The sequence below is a fragment of the Drosophila nasuta genome, chromosome 3 (genome assembly GCF_023558535.2).
Source record: "Drosophila nasuta strain 15112-1781.00 chromosome 3, ASM2355853v1, whole genome shotgun sequence".
In the NCBI taxonomy this organism is placed as follows: Eukaryota; Metazoa; Arthropoda; class Insecta; order Diptera; family Drosophilidae; genus Drosophila; species Drosophila nasuta.
This window is the reverse complement of record NC_083457.1, coordinates 13,994,580-14,012,448: the sequence shown is the minus strand read 5'-3', so window position 1 is coordinate 14,012,448 and position 17,869 is coordinate 13,994,580. Positions and strand designations below refer to the sequence as shown.

The 17,869-nt window shown below is 37.2% G+C and overlaps 1 protein-coding gene across 1 annotated transcript in view; it reads right to left on the bottom strand.

Annotated features, from left to right (window-relative positions):
- The window catches only part of LOC132790813 (A disintegrin and metalloproteinase with thrombospondin motifs like), a 58,016-nt gene that overhangs the window by 14,114 nt on the left and 26,033 nt on the right, over positions 1 to 17,869 (bottom strand). Inside the window, 4 exon segments of the mRNA XM_060799518.1 lie at positions 958 to 1,062; positions 1,488 to 1,762; positions 2,391 to 2,520; positions 16,041 to 16,136. Of these exon segments, the coding sequence (XP_060655501.1) occupies positions 958 to 1,062; positions 1,488 to 1,762; positions 2,391 to 2,520; positions 16,041 to 16,136 (606 nt within the window).

Below are 17,869 nucleotides of genomic sequence, written 5' to 3'. Positions count from 1 at the left end.
ACTGCTGCTGCTGCTGCATTATTTATGCTGTCTAAAACAATTTTTTTTGTGCACATGTGTGTGTGTCGCTTCAGCGAAAACCAATTGACGTACTTAGGGTAAGCCGTCGCCGTGCCGTGTGGGCTTCGCTTGATGCAACTTTGCGGTGTTGCTGCCACCAACAGGTGCCAGCCACAAAAAAAAACTATACACAGAAAAATGAATAAAAAACTGCGCCAATTTACTGCTTTCCAGACAGACGCTACTCTCGCTTTCTCTCTCTTTCTATCGCTCTCTCCCGCTCACTCACTGTCTGACTGGCGACGACAAATGGCTTCCTGAACTGTGACTTGTGTGAGAAAGTCAAAGCGAGTCATGTGTAATAATGTTGTCAAAGTGTTTTATGGTCACGTTATGCAACGCATCATTGGAGGGACACGGAGCACTGACATGACTGATGAAGGATCTATAACAGGCAACCATTCAGCCATTAACATTATAGATTGGCTCACGTTGAAGTTGAAGCTGAAGTACTTTGAGCTGCCAATCGGCATTTCTATTTTGTGATTTGCTGCAAGTTCGTTGCCTAAGTCTTTTGTTTGCGTGCTTGAAAATTTGCTAATTCCCTCAGCATTTAGCAATGTTTTGATTTTGTTGTTGTTGCTTGTGCGCTGGCACGAGCATTTCGTTTCTAAGCAAATAAACTGCAAAGCTGCAAAAAAACAAAGTACTAAAAACTTGTTAAAATTTGTAGCTGAGCTTTGGCCAAATTGATTGTTCACATTTTTTCTAACGAATCGAAACCGTAGCCGCATGCGTTGTTGCACATTGTCTAGCTAAATCGTGATATTTGGATTTTTCTTTGTTTCTTGCTTGACCGTTGACTGCTCCAATTTGCAATTGTCCCCTTTGGCGGCGGCAACGGGTCAAAGTTGGATTACTCAATTAGCGAGCAAACAGAAAGAGAATTCAACTTACACGTGAGATTATAATACCAGCAATGCTGATGCGTATTCTGGGTCCCTTGAGCAGGCGATAGCGCAGATCCACGCCGTTCCAGAACGAGATGAAATACCGTTTGACCTGTGAACAAAAGAATAAATACAAAATGGTTTTAAATCGTTTGTTGCATGCTTCATTTGTCAGCATCAACTTTCATCTAAGCCGAATCGCACCCAGCTAGCGCGGGCAACATCATAAATCTGTGGAGCGAATGATGTGCATGCTAAGAAGGTGTGCCGCGGACAAATTGAAAAAACTAAATCTATTTTGATTGTCTCGCAGCAGAACATTCAGATACAGCTGCCCAATTAATATGTGTAGCTTGTCTGCAATGTATGAACACACGTCCCCTTCTATCGTGCTTGATCAGATCACCGAAACAACTTTTACAAAATTTCCAGACAGGGTCTGGGAGTGGATCGGACAGACAGATGGACAGACAGACGGAGAGTTTTTCGGCAAATCCAAATACAGTGACAGCTTCAATTGAGTCTTGAAGTACGCACCTGCAAATTGTCGCCGCCATGGAGGCGATAACCATCGTAGTCGACAATCACCAAGACCTCGGGATAGATGACATACGGCGCTTGGCGTCTGGGGCGCACACGCGATTCTGAAGTCTGTGGTTCGGCCTCGGCTTCGGTGTCCAGCGCACCCTCATCCTCATCGTTGAGATCCTCAAAGTCCGGACTGTTTGCGGCGCTGCGACGGCGACGACGCTGACGGCGCTGGAGACGTTCAAGTTTCTCGCTAGCCAACAGATCATCTGGTTCCATGAAGGCTGTGTAAAGAAGAATGAAAAGAAACAAAAAGAGATGACAAAATGCAATTGCAATCGCTTCATTATTGCACCGGCCAAGTGAGGTAGCTGGCCATTTAACTGTATTTAATATAATTTTTCGCTCATTAAATGGCAGCCCCCAAAAAGCAAATTGCGCAATGGCGCAAAAGTTTTTTGTACTTCTGCCGAAAAAACCCGGGTCATAAAATCACCGTTTTTATCGCACAACTAAAATTTAACGGGTTGGTATTTTGGCGCCACCTCTGACAAACCTCAAAAGGTAAATGCATCCGGCGAAGGACAGAGGCCGAGGCACAGACACAGAGTTCAAGTCTCGCATTGAACTCTCTACTCTGCTCTGTGCTGAAAGCCAAACAGGAAATGCTAATCATATGCACGTCGATCTCTCTCTCTCTCTTTGCCTTTGCCTTGTTGTGACAGGCAGATTTATGCTAGAGTTCGTTTCTAGTTCAATGTGCCCATTACTCGCCCGTACCTAAGATGGGCACATGCCACAGATGCAGATGGCGATTAGTGTCGGCGGAATGGGGATCAATGTCAGAGAGAACCATGGTTAAACACGGTGCATAATAGATGTCTTAGAACTTCTGAAAGATTTACAACTTACCAAAATCACTCAGTTGGTCATCGGTGGCGGATGCTTCGCGTTTGTAGACAACGTGCTGGGCCTGCTCCTTGTTGTTACTCAACTCATGTGGCAGCGGCTTAATGACCAGATCGTGACCAATGCTGCCCTCCTGTAAAACAGAGTTTAAAGACGTTTGGTGTAAATCATTAGTTAGTTAGTTAATCAGGAAGAGTGAGACATAAAATATGTAAACTAATCAGTAATGATTATAATAAAACGGGCTTAACATCTTCTGCTTCCCACGACTCACTGCGAGACTAGGTGCAATCATAAAAAATGTTAAAGAGCATTTTTTATTTATGAGAATTCATTGTTTACGAGTGTGTGTAAATAAGTTGAGCAGAAGTATCTTCAGCTGTCACTAACTGAAATTCTTAAAGCTACAAGAAGGCTGCCACAAGAAGACGATGTTTAAGAACTTTTGTTCAACGCTGTTTAAAATACGATTAGTTAAGGTTAACTGCCAGCTGTGCTGAGAATGGAGTAATTAAACTAAGAATTAATTCTTAAAGGGCAAATGTAAGTTATTCACATTTTGATGAAATATTTTAGCTTAAAATTGAAATGTATTTAAATGTATAAGAGCCAATTGAATGTATAGGATTTGCCACAACTTGATTGTCTAATCATTAAATGAAATTTTATGACTAGCTACTATTAACACAATGAAGATTTTGTTCCGAGTGGAATCAATAAATATTTTGACACCCAAGTAACCCATGTTTTAGTCAAGCTGGTAAAAACGGAGTAATAAACTTTTATGAAATATTTGTACTTTAAAAAGTTTGCCCAGTTTGCAGTAAGCATTGCCAAAAGATTAAATTGAATGTAAGTTGTACAACCATTTTCCAGGAAGTATTTCCACATATGATTGAATTAAATTTAAAAGTCTAGAAGCCTAAAAAGAGTAACGAATTGCAGAATTCGATTAAACTTTGCCACAGTATTTAATGAATTGCTGCGAGCAGTTACTATCGAAGTATGTAAGTAATTTGTATTAGTGTTTAAGCGATTGTAAATAATATTGATATATAAATAGTTTAAGCACTCATTCGATAGTTTGTTTGTGTTGAAAGCACTGTGCAATCAATTTACAATCGAAAGAGATTGAATGGGAATTTATTTTAATAGAAATCTTAATTAACTTGAATGTCAAATTACATTTTTTTTCATTTATTTTTCTTTTATTTATTTATTACTGCAGTGAAAAGCAATATTCAATCCAGAATGATATTGAGTTTAGTGTGTAACTATAAAAGCTATTGTTGTACAGCTTGTGTTGATTAATATCATTCTGGATATAGCCTTTGACTCTTTTAATAAATACATAAATGGAAAAATACAAATAAATAAACGCCATTAAATAATAACTAATTTGGCACTCAAGTTAACTAAAATTGCTATTAATATAAATTCCCATAATAATTCCCTAACAAAGTTGAGGACTGTTGAGTGCACTTACTGTTAACTGCAAATTATTTAACATGCAAAAAAATGGCAAAGCAAGTCAAGTGTTGCGTTAGCTCTCGTGGCAAAAGTCGCTCGAGCAGGCATATTAATAATTTACTACATTTGTTTATTAGACTCATTTGTAATATATCTTCGAGTCGCATGAATGAGCTGGCTATGAGTTGAGTTGGCTTTGGCGAAGTAGTCATAAAAATTAGCTGCAATTTGCATAGCTGTACAATTTATGCAAATCTCTTGATCTAGATAAGAATATTTCTTGGGCGTTCGATTTTTGTTTCTACAAAGTGGATTACTATATATATATACATATAGCTGGCTGTGTTTTTATCGCCTGTGTAATTGCCATAATTAGCAGAAAGGAGAGAAAAATGCAAAAGAATACGAGCAAAGACCTTGAGAAAGGTTAAGTTATTGAAAGCAAAACGTTTAACTAGAGTTTAAGTGCTGACTGACAATTGAAGTTTAAGTTTGCAATTCATCATCAAAACTAAACGCTGACCGAGCAGCTCTTGCACCCACTCGATATTTGCTGCTGTAGTTGCCTCCCCGTGGCGAGTTGGACCATCTAAATGTTGGACACGCTGAGGCGTTTGGGATTCTATATGCTATAATTAAAATATTAAATATAAATTACAGCACATAGTTTGCAGTCGATTTTTATTAATGCGCACGAAACACGAACGAAACGGAAACGGAATTTATTTACTGACTCAGTCGTAATTATATTTGATTTATATTGATTTCTTTATGAGCTTTGAGATCTATCTGACGAATGCCAATTGATGGCGTGTTTAGAACTTAACACTCTGGCGAGTAACAAAATATCACCATATAAAATACAACTTGTTGCAAACGAGTTCAATGTCCGTTTGGCAAACATAGCAAAGCAAGCGTCTGCCAAATGCCAAGCAACATATAATTTTAGGCCATAAACAAATTGCCAGCAAATGCGGCGAATGCAACAGCAACAAATTGTCATTGATGACATGCCAGGCAACTTGGAGTTGCAGCTCCAACTTCAACTGCATTTTCAATCGCAGCTTCGACTTGAAACCAACTTCAATGCCGTCTATTTAAAATTGCAAAGTGCGTTTCGCTGAACAGCTGCGATGGGTATTTGAGTTATGAGCAAGTGCTTCGCTTTGCTTCGCATTGCTTTTGCTTTGCGTTGCGACATTCAAATGCTCGTGTACAGAGATAGCGTGGCGCATGGTGCGTATGATTAATGTGGCAGATAAACTCGTTGAAATTGGCATTCAACTTGAAAGCGCCTTGTGTGTAAAACAGTTATGGAAAGGGCTCCACAACACACATTGATTTCTCTCTCTCTCTCTCTCTTTGGTGATTATGGAAATCAGTTGGCGCCAAAGATTTCACTAGCGAGTCATTTGAATCGAATTTTGCAGCAGTTGAAGTAATAGATTTGCATATTTACAAGCGTGTTCCGCCTATTTTGGCATGCAACACAAACTGGAGCAACATTTTGCTGTTGGCCAGCCAAAGTAACAAACAAGTAAAGCATTTTGGGCGTGTGCCGTTTGTAATTTTTTATACATTTATTTATTTCACTGTGCACATTTTTTTTGTTATTTATTTTTTGTTTGCGAGTTCTGTGCTCTAGACGGACAACTTACGAGTCGTGTTATGTAATCGCAACAAGTTGTAATTTGGAAATTGTCTGGCGACGCAAATGCAATTAATAAATTAGCTTCAGAAAAAACATAGATTTATGGAATGTGTTGAAATAGGTGTTAAATTAATTAGTTGTTTTCTTCTTGAATCAATTCAATTGGAAATGTGCTAATCGTGGCCAACGGGCAACGACAACATCGACAACAAATCGCTTTCAAATCACGCTGCATTTTGCCAGAAATGAAGTTGTCTACTTGTCTAGTTTATGTAATCACCCACAACATGATTGTTATATCTGGTTTCCCGTTGTCTGCCTGCTGCCTGAGCAGACAGCCGCCGTTATTTATTACATGGTTTCGGGTTCAAAACGCAATCCCAAATCCCAGACCAGACCGCACCGCAGCCTTTCACACACACACAAACACACACAGACTGCAAGTCAGTCCAATTGTCTGTCTCATCTGTCTCGCTGTCTGTCTGTCTGCTGTCTCGCTGCTAGACAAGCCACCAAAGTGGCACCTGCACATACAACGCCCAACTTGCCACTAAAGTCTCCGCATTGAGGCCACACCAAGCCACAACTACTTCGAGTTGAGCTGAATTAAGCTGAGCTGAGCTGAGTTGAGTTGAACCACGCCTCGCTGATAAAAATCAATTGTCAATGCTGGTGATGGATTTGTGATGCGATGATAATGATATTTGGCTTTGTCTATCGCTCGCTTATTAAGACGCTTTAATTGCTTTTTCATTATTGCAGAAATTAATGCCGCACATCATCAACATTTTCGAGATATTTTTAAACCATTGTTTGCTCGCTCGCTGTTGCATAATTTAAGACAATCTTTTAGCGGCCGCCCGCTGCAAAGTTCGCTGAACTGAAGCAGCAAACACATACAGAAACAGAGAAACACGCCATCAAAAAATTAACTTACAATCAAAATTAACACCTTATGATATTTGTTTTCAAAAGCCCCCCAAAAAGCATCCACATTCAATGTGCAAATATTGAAAATTGGCAGCAACCACATAACTACAACTACAACAAACAAAACAAAACAACAAAAATAATAAAAATCATTTTGTGGTTTGTAATTTGGGAAATTAGCATAATTTGTGCAAATTCACGACTCAAACACTTTGCGAGAAGTGAGAAGAAGCAGCGGGGCAGCAACTACGAATATGATTGTCATTAAATTGTTGTTTTTCTTCTCGTTTTTGTTGTTGTTGGTCACTTTAGCTACTGTCGCAATACAAATGACGTCACAAAGAACTCGAATGCAACTTCTACGAAAATAAATTGATTGGCAATTTCAGCAAATGAATGCTCATAGCTTCAGTCACGTTTAAGCACATTCCTTTTGTATTCTTTTATTAAATTAAAGTACATATTTAAATGTATTTTAAATCGATGATAAATAATGAACACATTTCAATCAACTATTTTTGTATTATATTTAGCTAAAATACATATTTAAATGTATTTTAAATCTATATTAATAGAATGACAAATACCGAACATATTTCAGGCAACCATTTTTGTGTTTGCTATGCCACTGCAAATTGTTCAACAAATAAATAATAGTTATTCTCAGTTAGCTCGCATAAATTGCTAATCAATTGCTTTGCATTTGAATAGATATTAGTTAGCAAGAGTTTTAATTTTATAGCGGATTTTTAATGGACAGCGGACAAAATATTTTAAAAAGATTATAATTAAAAATAAATTGAATTTTATACAGCGTCATGTATACAACATTTGCAATAAATATTGTTTTAGTGTGCTCATGGTAAATGTGCATTTGTAGCCATAAAATTAAGTGTAAATCGTGCATGCAGTAGCTGAAGGCCTAATTAAAACTCATTTTATCTATTTTAAATGCTTAGTTTCGATGAAGCTTTTATTCGCCTTTTATATATTTCAAAAGCATCGTCTTGGTGACATTAAAAGCGGTAAAGTTATTCATGCGATGAATTCATTTCGCTATATTTAAATTTGCAAATTCTCGAATTAAAATTAAAATTTTAATTAATAAAACTTTTAAGATTCTGTAATTTTTGAATTTAAGAGAAATGCTCTATGCAGACAGCTCTTACATATAAATAAAGCGAAGGCAATAAAATTTGGGGCCACCTGACGATCAATTAGTTGCACTAAATTATAATTCGTTAAACTTCCAAGAGTGGGCAACGCAATTCTGGCGCCATCTACTGCTTAAACTTAACGAATAGTTTTTTTTTTCCCATTTGCAAATCTTGTCTTGAGTCTAAATATTTCTTTAGACTCTATTTAAAATGAAAACATCTGTGACAACTATATATTTATTTCTCTGAAACTAAAATACACACTATTTCTAGTCAACAGGCAATATGCATGTGATATTTTATTATAAACGAACAGTTACTTGAATGATAATTCATTGAATGAAGATCAGAGGGCAGTTGTGTTGTATGTTACATGTGTAGATGGGTTGATATTGTAAATAAAACTCACATTCCTCAAATATGTAGGTGACTATAGGTTATCAGCTTAAGCGACTAACTCTCAATTAGAGCAATTTTACTTGTTGTTCAATTTCGAGCGTGTAATATTTGTTATTCTTTAAATTTTGTTGTAGTTCTCGTTGTTGTTGCTATCATCTTGGTCAAGGTTAAATCTAATCGTCGCTTAAGATCGCTGCTGTTCGATACAACTGCATGTAGTCATAAACTAAGCCAAAAGCAACAATAACGCGACTGCCACAGCCCGAACAGTGTTAACAGTTTGTTTACATAAAGCAGCTCGTTAAGAAAAGAGAATAAAAAAAAGCTCAGCTGAAAACCCACCTTCAGGCAGCGCAGATACTCTATCTCTATCTATGCAACTGTACCACCAAGTGTATCGCAGTGTTTGTGTCAATGAATATTTATAAGACGGCGGCAACAGGCACCGCCCATGGTCAGCCAAAGAACAAGAGCAAGAACAAGCACAAGAACGTGGCCCACACCAAAGTCAGTCAGTCAGTCAGTTGGGCAGTTAGTCCGTCAGTCAGTCAGTGAGCAGTGTTCTAGGCGTTCTAAGTCGCAATCAATAGCAATCAAAATTAATTTGCTCACTCACTTGTTTGGCAAAATGTATCTGCTAGATGCTTAACGCACTCTGCGCACATTTCGGCATAATTTGTTATACATTTGTGTCTATGAATATGAATGTTTGGGTGTTTCAGTGTGTGAATACCAGATCACTATGCATGTGGTCTCTCTTATGACAAACAAGTTCAATGCGAACGGGGCGAGTCAAAGTGCGCTTTAAAGTTGCCGCTCCAATAACTTCGCATGACAAACAGCAGCAACAGCAGCAGCAGCAGTTGGTGGAACGCTTAATGAAGTTGCATGTCAATGTCAGCTAAAGTCAAAATCAAGTCAAGTCACAAACTCAATTGGCTGCAGTTATCCTTGCACTTAACATAACAGCGTCTCAAGTGAAGGTCTCCCAAGGCTGTTTAGCTGTTTGACAATTCTTGGCCCGGAATCTTGAAGTTGCATTCAAATACAAAGTTGCGCCTCGAAAGTTAATTAAAAGTGACTTACATTTTAATGCAATTAAGCTGCAATTGACTTTCCCCCCGCTCGTTGAGTGTGAAAATTGTGAAAATGGAAAATTGTAAATTGAAAACGTAAAATTGCAGCTGTTGCTGTTAATCGGCTTATGTGATCTTTTGTGGGGGATATTCACGTAACCGATACCACGTTATTAAAATGCAATCTGCTCTACGCTGAGGCGGGTGAATGGACACACAATTTTTGTTATCAAGTTGCTCCAGTACCACATATTTGCAGAGGCATGCGGTATGTTTTGGGGGAGGGGCAATTGTCGGCAATTAAAAAATCATTTTTCATGAGGAAATCGCCGTGCCCCGAATTGATTAAATAATATGTTAGTAGCAGTAGCAGTAGCGTTTTGTGCCTTACTCGTATGTAGAGCGTGGCACGAACTGCGACTAATCCTTTGCCGCATATGCGTAAAGATCGCCAGCAGCTGATCTTGCTACCTGTGGCAAGTGGCAAGTGGCAAGTTAGTTTCTCGCCACAACGCGTGCTAAGCACTTTGTGCCAGCTGGCAATGCGCGTTGTCGTTGTGTCGAATCAATTTTGTCTCAGTTTTGTTACAGCAACTGCTGCCAAACTGGAAACTTCAAAACTCACTTGAGCAACTAAAATTTACATTGACCAAAGACGAAAAAAAGCGACTCAAACATTATATTAAGATATATACGTTATGTGTGGTGAAATTGCAAATTTTTGTATAGATTTCAGTTGGGGGAAAAAATTAATGGCTTCGTGTAGGAAATGTGGCGCCTGCTTCGAATTACTCAACTCATTAGACGAAAAATGTGCTGCACATGCATAAATTTGAAGTGGAAGAGACTGCAAGTTAAATCCTCAATTTGAAATATATTTTATTTATTTTCAACAAAGTTAAAAGTTGCAGCTAAGAGAAATTGTTATCTGCAGCTCTTTCCAAGAGACTGCAAGTTAAATCCTTAATTTAAAACATTTTTAATTTATTTGGAGCTAAGAAAAATTGTAGCTAAGTGATTTGCTCATCTGCTACTTGTTATAAAGATTTATTCATAGTTCCTAAAGCCGAAAATGTTTGGCCCATTCATAACTGCAAACTGGAAAACAATTCAAGAAAAATCTTTATGTTGTTAACATATTTTGCTTATATTCAAATCGGTTAAAACTAACACCTAAAAGATACTCTCATCTGCAGCTCATTACAAAGATTTGCTTATAGTTCTTAAAGTTGTTTAGCGACATTTACATTAAGCAAAAAGCAAAGCAACAATTTAATCAAAGTGTGGAGCTCTAAAATCAAATAAGTTATAAATGTCGTCAGCTGAAATGTGATGCATTTGAATGTCAAATCGAATCGCGGCCCAAAAGAGCAAAACACATAAATTAAACAGATTTTAACACTTTAGATTGGATGGCATTGCCGATGCCGCTGACTATGACGATTCCGATGCAAATCAAATCAGAAATCAGTGGCCGGTCGGTTGATCGGTCAGTCAGCTGGTTCATAAGCACACGCGATAGTTAAATATATACTTAGAAATTGTCAGACAACAAACACAGCACAGAATATACACAAACATACAGAGAAGACACATGTTCAACTCTTGTGTAAATATCAAGGCTGAGCAGCAACAGCAACAGCAACAGCAAGTAAACAATTTGTTATTAAGGTGACGATGAAGAAGCTCACTTGGCCAGCTAACTGAAAAAACTAGTTTTTCGCGCTGCGACTGCCAAAGACTTCTACTACCACTTAGCGTTCGATGCTAAACGCAGTTACTTTTGCCTCTTTGTATGCGTTTCTAATAGAGTTGCCCAAAATGCTGAAGCCCGTGTCCAAAATGGCAACGTGCTGTCGCTTTGGCTACCTAATAATTGTGCTGCCTCCTCTTGAATCTTTTGGTAGTTGCTGTTGTTGATGATTTTTGATCAAATGGCATAAATGCTTAATGCACATTTTTGATCTTTAATGCGCGCCAAATGTCAAACTGAATGCAAAGGGCAATTGACAACGAAACAGAGGCGAAGTCATCGTTAGTTAGCTTAAAAGGCAACAGCCCAATATGGCATAATAAACGAAGGCTAATAGACTAAACCAAACTATATTACAAATTCCACTGTCAAAAGTTTAACCATAAGATTTATGACTAAAGAGTGGAAAGTGCGTGGAAGTCTTCAATGAAACTTCAATCGTCACTCAATTAAAGTCTAATTAAAAATGATTATAATAAATTTTATTACATTTTAAGAATTAAATCAATCAATTGCAGTAATAGTAAAAAATAAAAATCACTTATCATATCAAGTATAACGGCACGAAAGTTGTGTGATTACCGAAAACTAAAAGGAAAGTTTATCTTGTTCGAGTGAACCAGTTTGGGAAAACATCCTTTGGCAGTAAAATGCAACGATTTGCATGTAAACTGTGGCTTGCCAGCAGCTTTTTGTTTTAAGTGAAATGTTACTAATAGATACCTGAGTAATAACTAAATTTTGAAAATTAAATGTTGCTTGTCAGCAGCTTTTTATAAGAAGAAAATTTATAAAAATAGATATTTGAGGATTGACTAAATGGTTGCTTGTCAGCATGAGTAGTATATGTAAAATATATATAGATATTACTGCAAATATAAGCATAAATTCACTGCATATTTATATTTGAAGAATAATAAGTATGAACGCTACAGTTGACGGTACTCGACTCTGATATACGTAATACCAATTTTCTAAGAAACCATTTTATGAAACCATAATATACCGAAAAATACTACACAAACAATAAAATATACCAAAATATATATTTGGAATATCGATATTGTACTATATTTTAAATATACCAGAGTACAAAATTGAAGTAGGCGTCTTTGCCATAAAAAATACTTTCTTAATAATCTTTTATTGTATTGAATTACTGAAATAATATTCTTCAGGAATTTCTCAATTTGAAAATTATTAATATTTTCACTTTTTTAATCCCCTGTTAAAGATTAATATTGAATGGAATTCTTAAAATGTATGGAAATTATGGTTAATTTACTTAACTCGCATTCTTTATCGAAAATCCGATGCAGGTGCATTTTTAGCATTTCATGCAAGATCAAGCCATTGGATCTGTAGTGCGACCTTTTGCTTAATTTGTTTAAACAAAAAGCGGCGGGCAGGCAGTTGAGTTGTACGCTGGCCTGACATTTGGCGTAATTAGCATTAATCAAGCGCGCAGTTGGCTTTGGCCCAAAATAGTTTATTTATCAGCAAATGGCACAGGCCATTTGTTTGATCTTGGCCATAAGGCATTAAAGCCTGGCGAGCAGAAAAATTATGATTGCGCCGCGTACTCACTCGCTTTATATTTTTTTTTGTTTTTGATGGATGATTGTTTTTGGTTTTTGTTTGGTTTTTGATGTGGCTCGTTGTGCGGGTTCCCCTTGAGCTCGTTTCTTCATTGATAAATTTCGACGCACTTTACGCAGCACTGAGTCAGTGCAATGTACTTTATATTAAACAATTAGCAGGCGCCAAGCACTTGAATGATTATTGTCATCAATTTGCATATTTGCCCAAAGGCTAAGACGATGGATTTAATTAGCCATGTACAAAAAAAGTACCACAATAATTGCAAACTCTGCGGATTATTGTCATAATAATTGGCAGCGCAGTCATGCGAATAATTTCACATATTCAATGTCAAAATTGATGGTGTTTCCTGTACTCTAAAAGCATTTCACTCCCTTTACCTTTCCCTTTCAACGCGCCTCGCCCAGTGAGTGCTCGTAACTTAATGATCACAGTTGCTGCCCATTTGGTTTACTTTTTATGTAATCTTGCCACAGCAGCAGCAGCAGCAAAAACAAATAGTGCGTGCCTCAGCCAGAGCTATAATTAAATAAGCCCACAGCAACAACAGTTACAACCGCCGTACAAATTGTGCCGCGAGCTTGGGCAACTCGAACTGTTGTCAGCAAGTTTGTGTCTTAAGTCTTTTGTTTGCACGGTGGTCGCAATGCGTAGACTTGAGCGAACTTTTTGCAGAATTGAGAACTGTAAAATATGTCAGCTTGTTGACAGCTAAGAAAGTGTCAGTTTCAGCTCAAAGCGTGCCCACAGTGCGCAGAATGCGGGTGTATTGGCCAATAGTCTACGACAACAACAAGAGAGAAATATGTATTTCAATCAGTGAATTGCAGTGTGACTAAAGTGAGACGCACATTTTATGGCACCAACTATGCGGTGGGCTTAATTAAATGGACATAAACTGCAGCAACTTCATTTGGCCGCCGACAAGTCGATTGCGCAATTGTCGCGCTCTGTCTTAAGACATCTTCTGTCGATTCTTTTTTTGTTGTCTTTTCGAGATGTTTTTAATTACAAGTCGGCGTTTTGATATTTTCAAGCTGATGCTGCTTAAGGTCAAAGCTAAGCCGGAAGACGGGGAACAGGCAACCGGCCGGGCCAATCGTCTAACCAGTCAGTCAGCCAGTAAGCCAGCCAACTAGCCAAGTAGCCAAGTAGCCAAGTTAGCACAGCGGCCTGAACAGCTGCGCTTGCGAAATTTTCGCCGCTGCTTTGCACTTATGGTTCAAAATGTCAGCGAGCAAACATTTTTGTTTGGTGCACACAAGTATGAGTATTATTTATGAATTGTTCAATTTTTACAACTTTTCAACATTATTTCCATGCACCTCAGCGCACTTGGCCATAACAAGTCGGTCAAGACGGGCCAGAGCCCAAGCCAGACATTGTTGTTTGACCTTTTATTGACCGAGCGACCGAGCGACTGCTTGGCCAACAACTTGTCTGTGTAATTATTATCAAAAATACATTTTTTCGATTTTTGTCTAACAAATTAAAAATGAGCAAAACGTCAATTAATTGCCAAACAAAAAAATATATATTTAACAAAAATAAAATAAAGAAGTAACCGGCCGAAGTGGAAACCTTGTTTGCTGGCCCAGCTTGTTATTGATTGACCCTATTGCTATGCATATCTGTTCGCTTATTGATTATTAATTTTTGGCATTGTGACATTTGCTTTGATCGCCGTTGAGAAACAATCAACAACGATTTCAAGTCCAACTTTTAAGTTTGCCATTTGACTGCGCATTGAGTTCATCAGAATTTCCCAAGCCAATTATGGCACGACAGAAATTCGCACTTAATTCTATTACGAGCATGTATTACGGGTTCTATTTCCGCCCCACCATAGGTTAAATGTTAATTGCCAATTGTTGCCATAATTAAAACCCATGACAATCTATCAACATTTTAGTCGTCATAAAATCTGCAAAAATACCAAAAACTTGACATTGAACTTTAGCCAATAAAATTGATTTGAGGAAATGTTTAGAACGTTGCTTGCTGATTGCATTATTGAAGTGTATGCATGATGTACGATTATGTAGTTGCATAATTGAAGTATGTCATAAACAATGTTTGTTTATATAAAAATCATTGACTGTTGATTTAAATTGAAATTGATTGAATATTGTGGGAGGGGAAAACAACTCTGAAGACAAGAGTAAACTGGCTTGTAATTAAAAAGAATTCAATAAAATATTTCGTTGCATCCTGTTTTAATCAATTAAAATTTATAGTTTACAAAGAACATAAGGAAGTCATGAAACCATTAACCAATTATTATAAATTGATTTATTGAATTGAGTCGGCCTATGTAAAATATATTTAAACAAAAATTGCTCAAAGAATATGTCTGCCTTTGAAATTCATTTGAATTCCATAAATGTTGAGAATAAAAACTGTATTTTATACCAGCTATCCATAACATTGTTTTAAAAATAATTTTATATGACAAATAAACGTCTACTGTAGTTGAGTCTTAGTTCATTTTTAGTTTATCGTAATATTAAAAACGTAAAAAAATATTGATATTGCACATATAGCGCTTCGTATATTTTTGAACATTTTTGATATTTTAATTTGGTATACTCGTATTTTTATAATAATACCACAATGCTTTGCTTTTATTGAAAAGAAGCAGCGGGTATCTCGCATTTAACTGAAGCTTTCTTATTTGTTTGTTTTTGACTCATCAGTAACTTGTCATAACTTACAGATTAATATTTAATTATAATATACTACATACTCATTTATATCCTTAATACCCTCTACCTGCACTAACGTAATAAATACAAATTCCAATTTTTATGGTCTGCTTTCAACGTAATAAATAAAAATTCCCATTTAGCTTTGGTTGTTTTTATGGTCTGGTTTATGGGGCAGCAACAGCAGCAAAGTTATTAATATAATTACAGGAAAATAATGCGTCTTCAAATAATTAATTGTTTTAAATGAGAGCTCATTAAGTGAAGTACGTAAGTGGGGGAAATTAAACAAAAGTTACGTTTCCTGCCCAAATTTCATTTATTCAAGTGCAAGTATAATCCACTTTGCAGTTGAAAATATTGCGCATACGCCACCAGACTTTTCACTTAAACAAATTGGTCAAGGTGCTCGATTAGGTTGCGACGACCAACTCGTGAGTGTCTTTAGCTGTTGTTGTCGTTGTCATTTTTTGCAGCTGGTCATTTGACAATGTCTAATGTGTATCGACATGCAATTCACATTTGTGGCTACCGCAGCAAAAGGCGCCGCTATATAAATTAATGCTTAATCAGCAGAAATTGTCTAAATCCGCAAATTATGCAGGCGTTTAATTGTAACTGCCCCACAAGTGTGCGGCCCACAACAGCAAGTGGCGTGTACTCTACACATTTCGGTGGCCATTGAAAAGCAACACAGACAATGGGCCAAGCCGCGTTTTGGCCAGCTAACAATGGCCAGTAGTCATAACAGTTAGTTTGGTCGGGTTAACAGAATCAATAGAGTGCACGCTGGGGGCGTGCTAATTGAAATTCTTGTTGCACGTTTATTGATTGCTCAGACTGACTGACTGACTGACCTTGTGTTGAATTGTATTATCGAATTATTGTAAACTTTAAAGCTAGCACTTACCATTATCAAATCGCCCGTTTCCATGTGACGACGCATCAGAATTGCAGCCATATTGTGCTCATCTTGAAAAACCTCGCCGATCTCATGTTTGTGATGCTGCAAATACAAAAGAAGGAGAGAAAAGATACGAGTTTAAATTTTGATTGATCCGGTCGCATTGAGTGCTTTTAATTAACAAAACAATTTGGATTTATATGCTCGCATTCCAAGCATGCCAAGGGTAGACCAAGTTGAAGCTGGTCAAACTAAATGTAAAGTAATTTTTTATAGAAAAAAAAAAACTGAAAAAAACTGCTGCAGGTCTGTAATTCTGTGGCAAAGCGCGTGGTCAGCTGGCAGCTGCATATTAATTAAACAACGCCAATGGCAAGAGTTACACACAGACAAGCTAAAGAGAGTCAAGAGAGTGAGAGCGAGAGAGCGAGAGAGAATCGCGTTGTCGGCGTGGGTTTATGCGGCAGCAGAGCTTTGATTTATGCACTCGGTCAGCAAATGTGACGCCTCAGCATGCATGTCACTCATACGCCGTGTGTGCCGTGTTCGCTTTGCCTGCCTGCCTGCCAGCCTGACCATGAAAACTTAAACTTAAACTAAAGCTTAAGCTTCTGACATTTGGCCAACTGGCTCTTGATCTGGTTTTTATTTATTTCTGCTTTTAAGTTATTCTTGCAATCCTTTGACATCGACATTCGAGTGTTTGTTTTCATGCCAATTTTTTTTTGTTTTGGTTTAATTTCAAGGCAATTTAGATTGCCGAATTTGCGAAGCAGAAAAAGCCCAGGGGATATGCATGGATTAGCATAGATTTATTTCACTTGAAACGTACGAATATCAAATTGTGCAACTAATTAAATTAATTGCCGCTGCGCCTGCCCATTAATTCTGTAATAAATATCAAAATAAATGTAATCTGACACTTGACATCAGGCATTTGGCATTGACTGCGTATTGGAACAGAGACCAGGCCAAATCTGAATCCAAAACTTGTCCACGGCGCTCTATCAAATTACAAGCATAAATCATTTTCATAACTGGCCAAAACAAAGTAAAAAATATAGAAATAAATAAAATAACAAAAAATTGCTGATCAAAACTAAGCCAAGTGCCAAAATCAAAGTCACCAAATGGCCACTGGCCAATAACGAGCCTGTCTGTGTCTCCGTCTGCGTCTACGTCTCTGTTTACATGCGATGAAAGCAGCCCGAGAAGCCGAGAAACCGCATTGGCCATAAATCAAACATCGGTTTATGCGCACACAATGGAGCAGCCGGCGAAGATGTGGCTTGCAAATTGAAATCAGTGTCCAACATGCATAATTGAATGAGATACTCGCACGCAATTCCCAGTCGAGCATTAAGGAATAACGACATGAGGAGAAATTAATAGTGAAGGAGCAAAAACTTAACAACGGATGAACAAATAAGGCTGATAACTAGTTGTCATATGCAAAATGTTGGAGCAACGAGAGCAAATAGAAAGGGAAAGTAAGTAATGATGATAAACAAATTGGTCAGCAAAAGTATCTTAAATGATATCAAACGATCATTTTAAAAAGTAAGACCCGATAAATTAATTCATATGATTCAAGGCATATCACATCTTGTTTGTAGTAATACTATTAAAACTTTTCAATAAGAATATACTTTAGCAATAGTTTAAAAATTCAATTGAAAATTTAACGAATCATGGTCGTATACCTTAAATAATGGTATAGGGACATAATTAGTACAAAAATCAGAGAAAATATCTTAGAGAATTATAAATTTGTAAAATGTACAATAAACAAAATAAAATCATTAACAGAGAGAACCTTTGCATCAACATTTCAA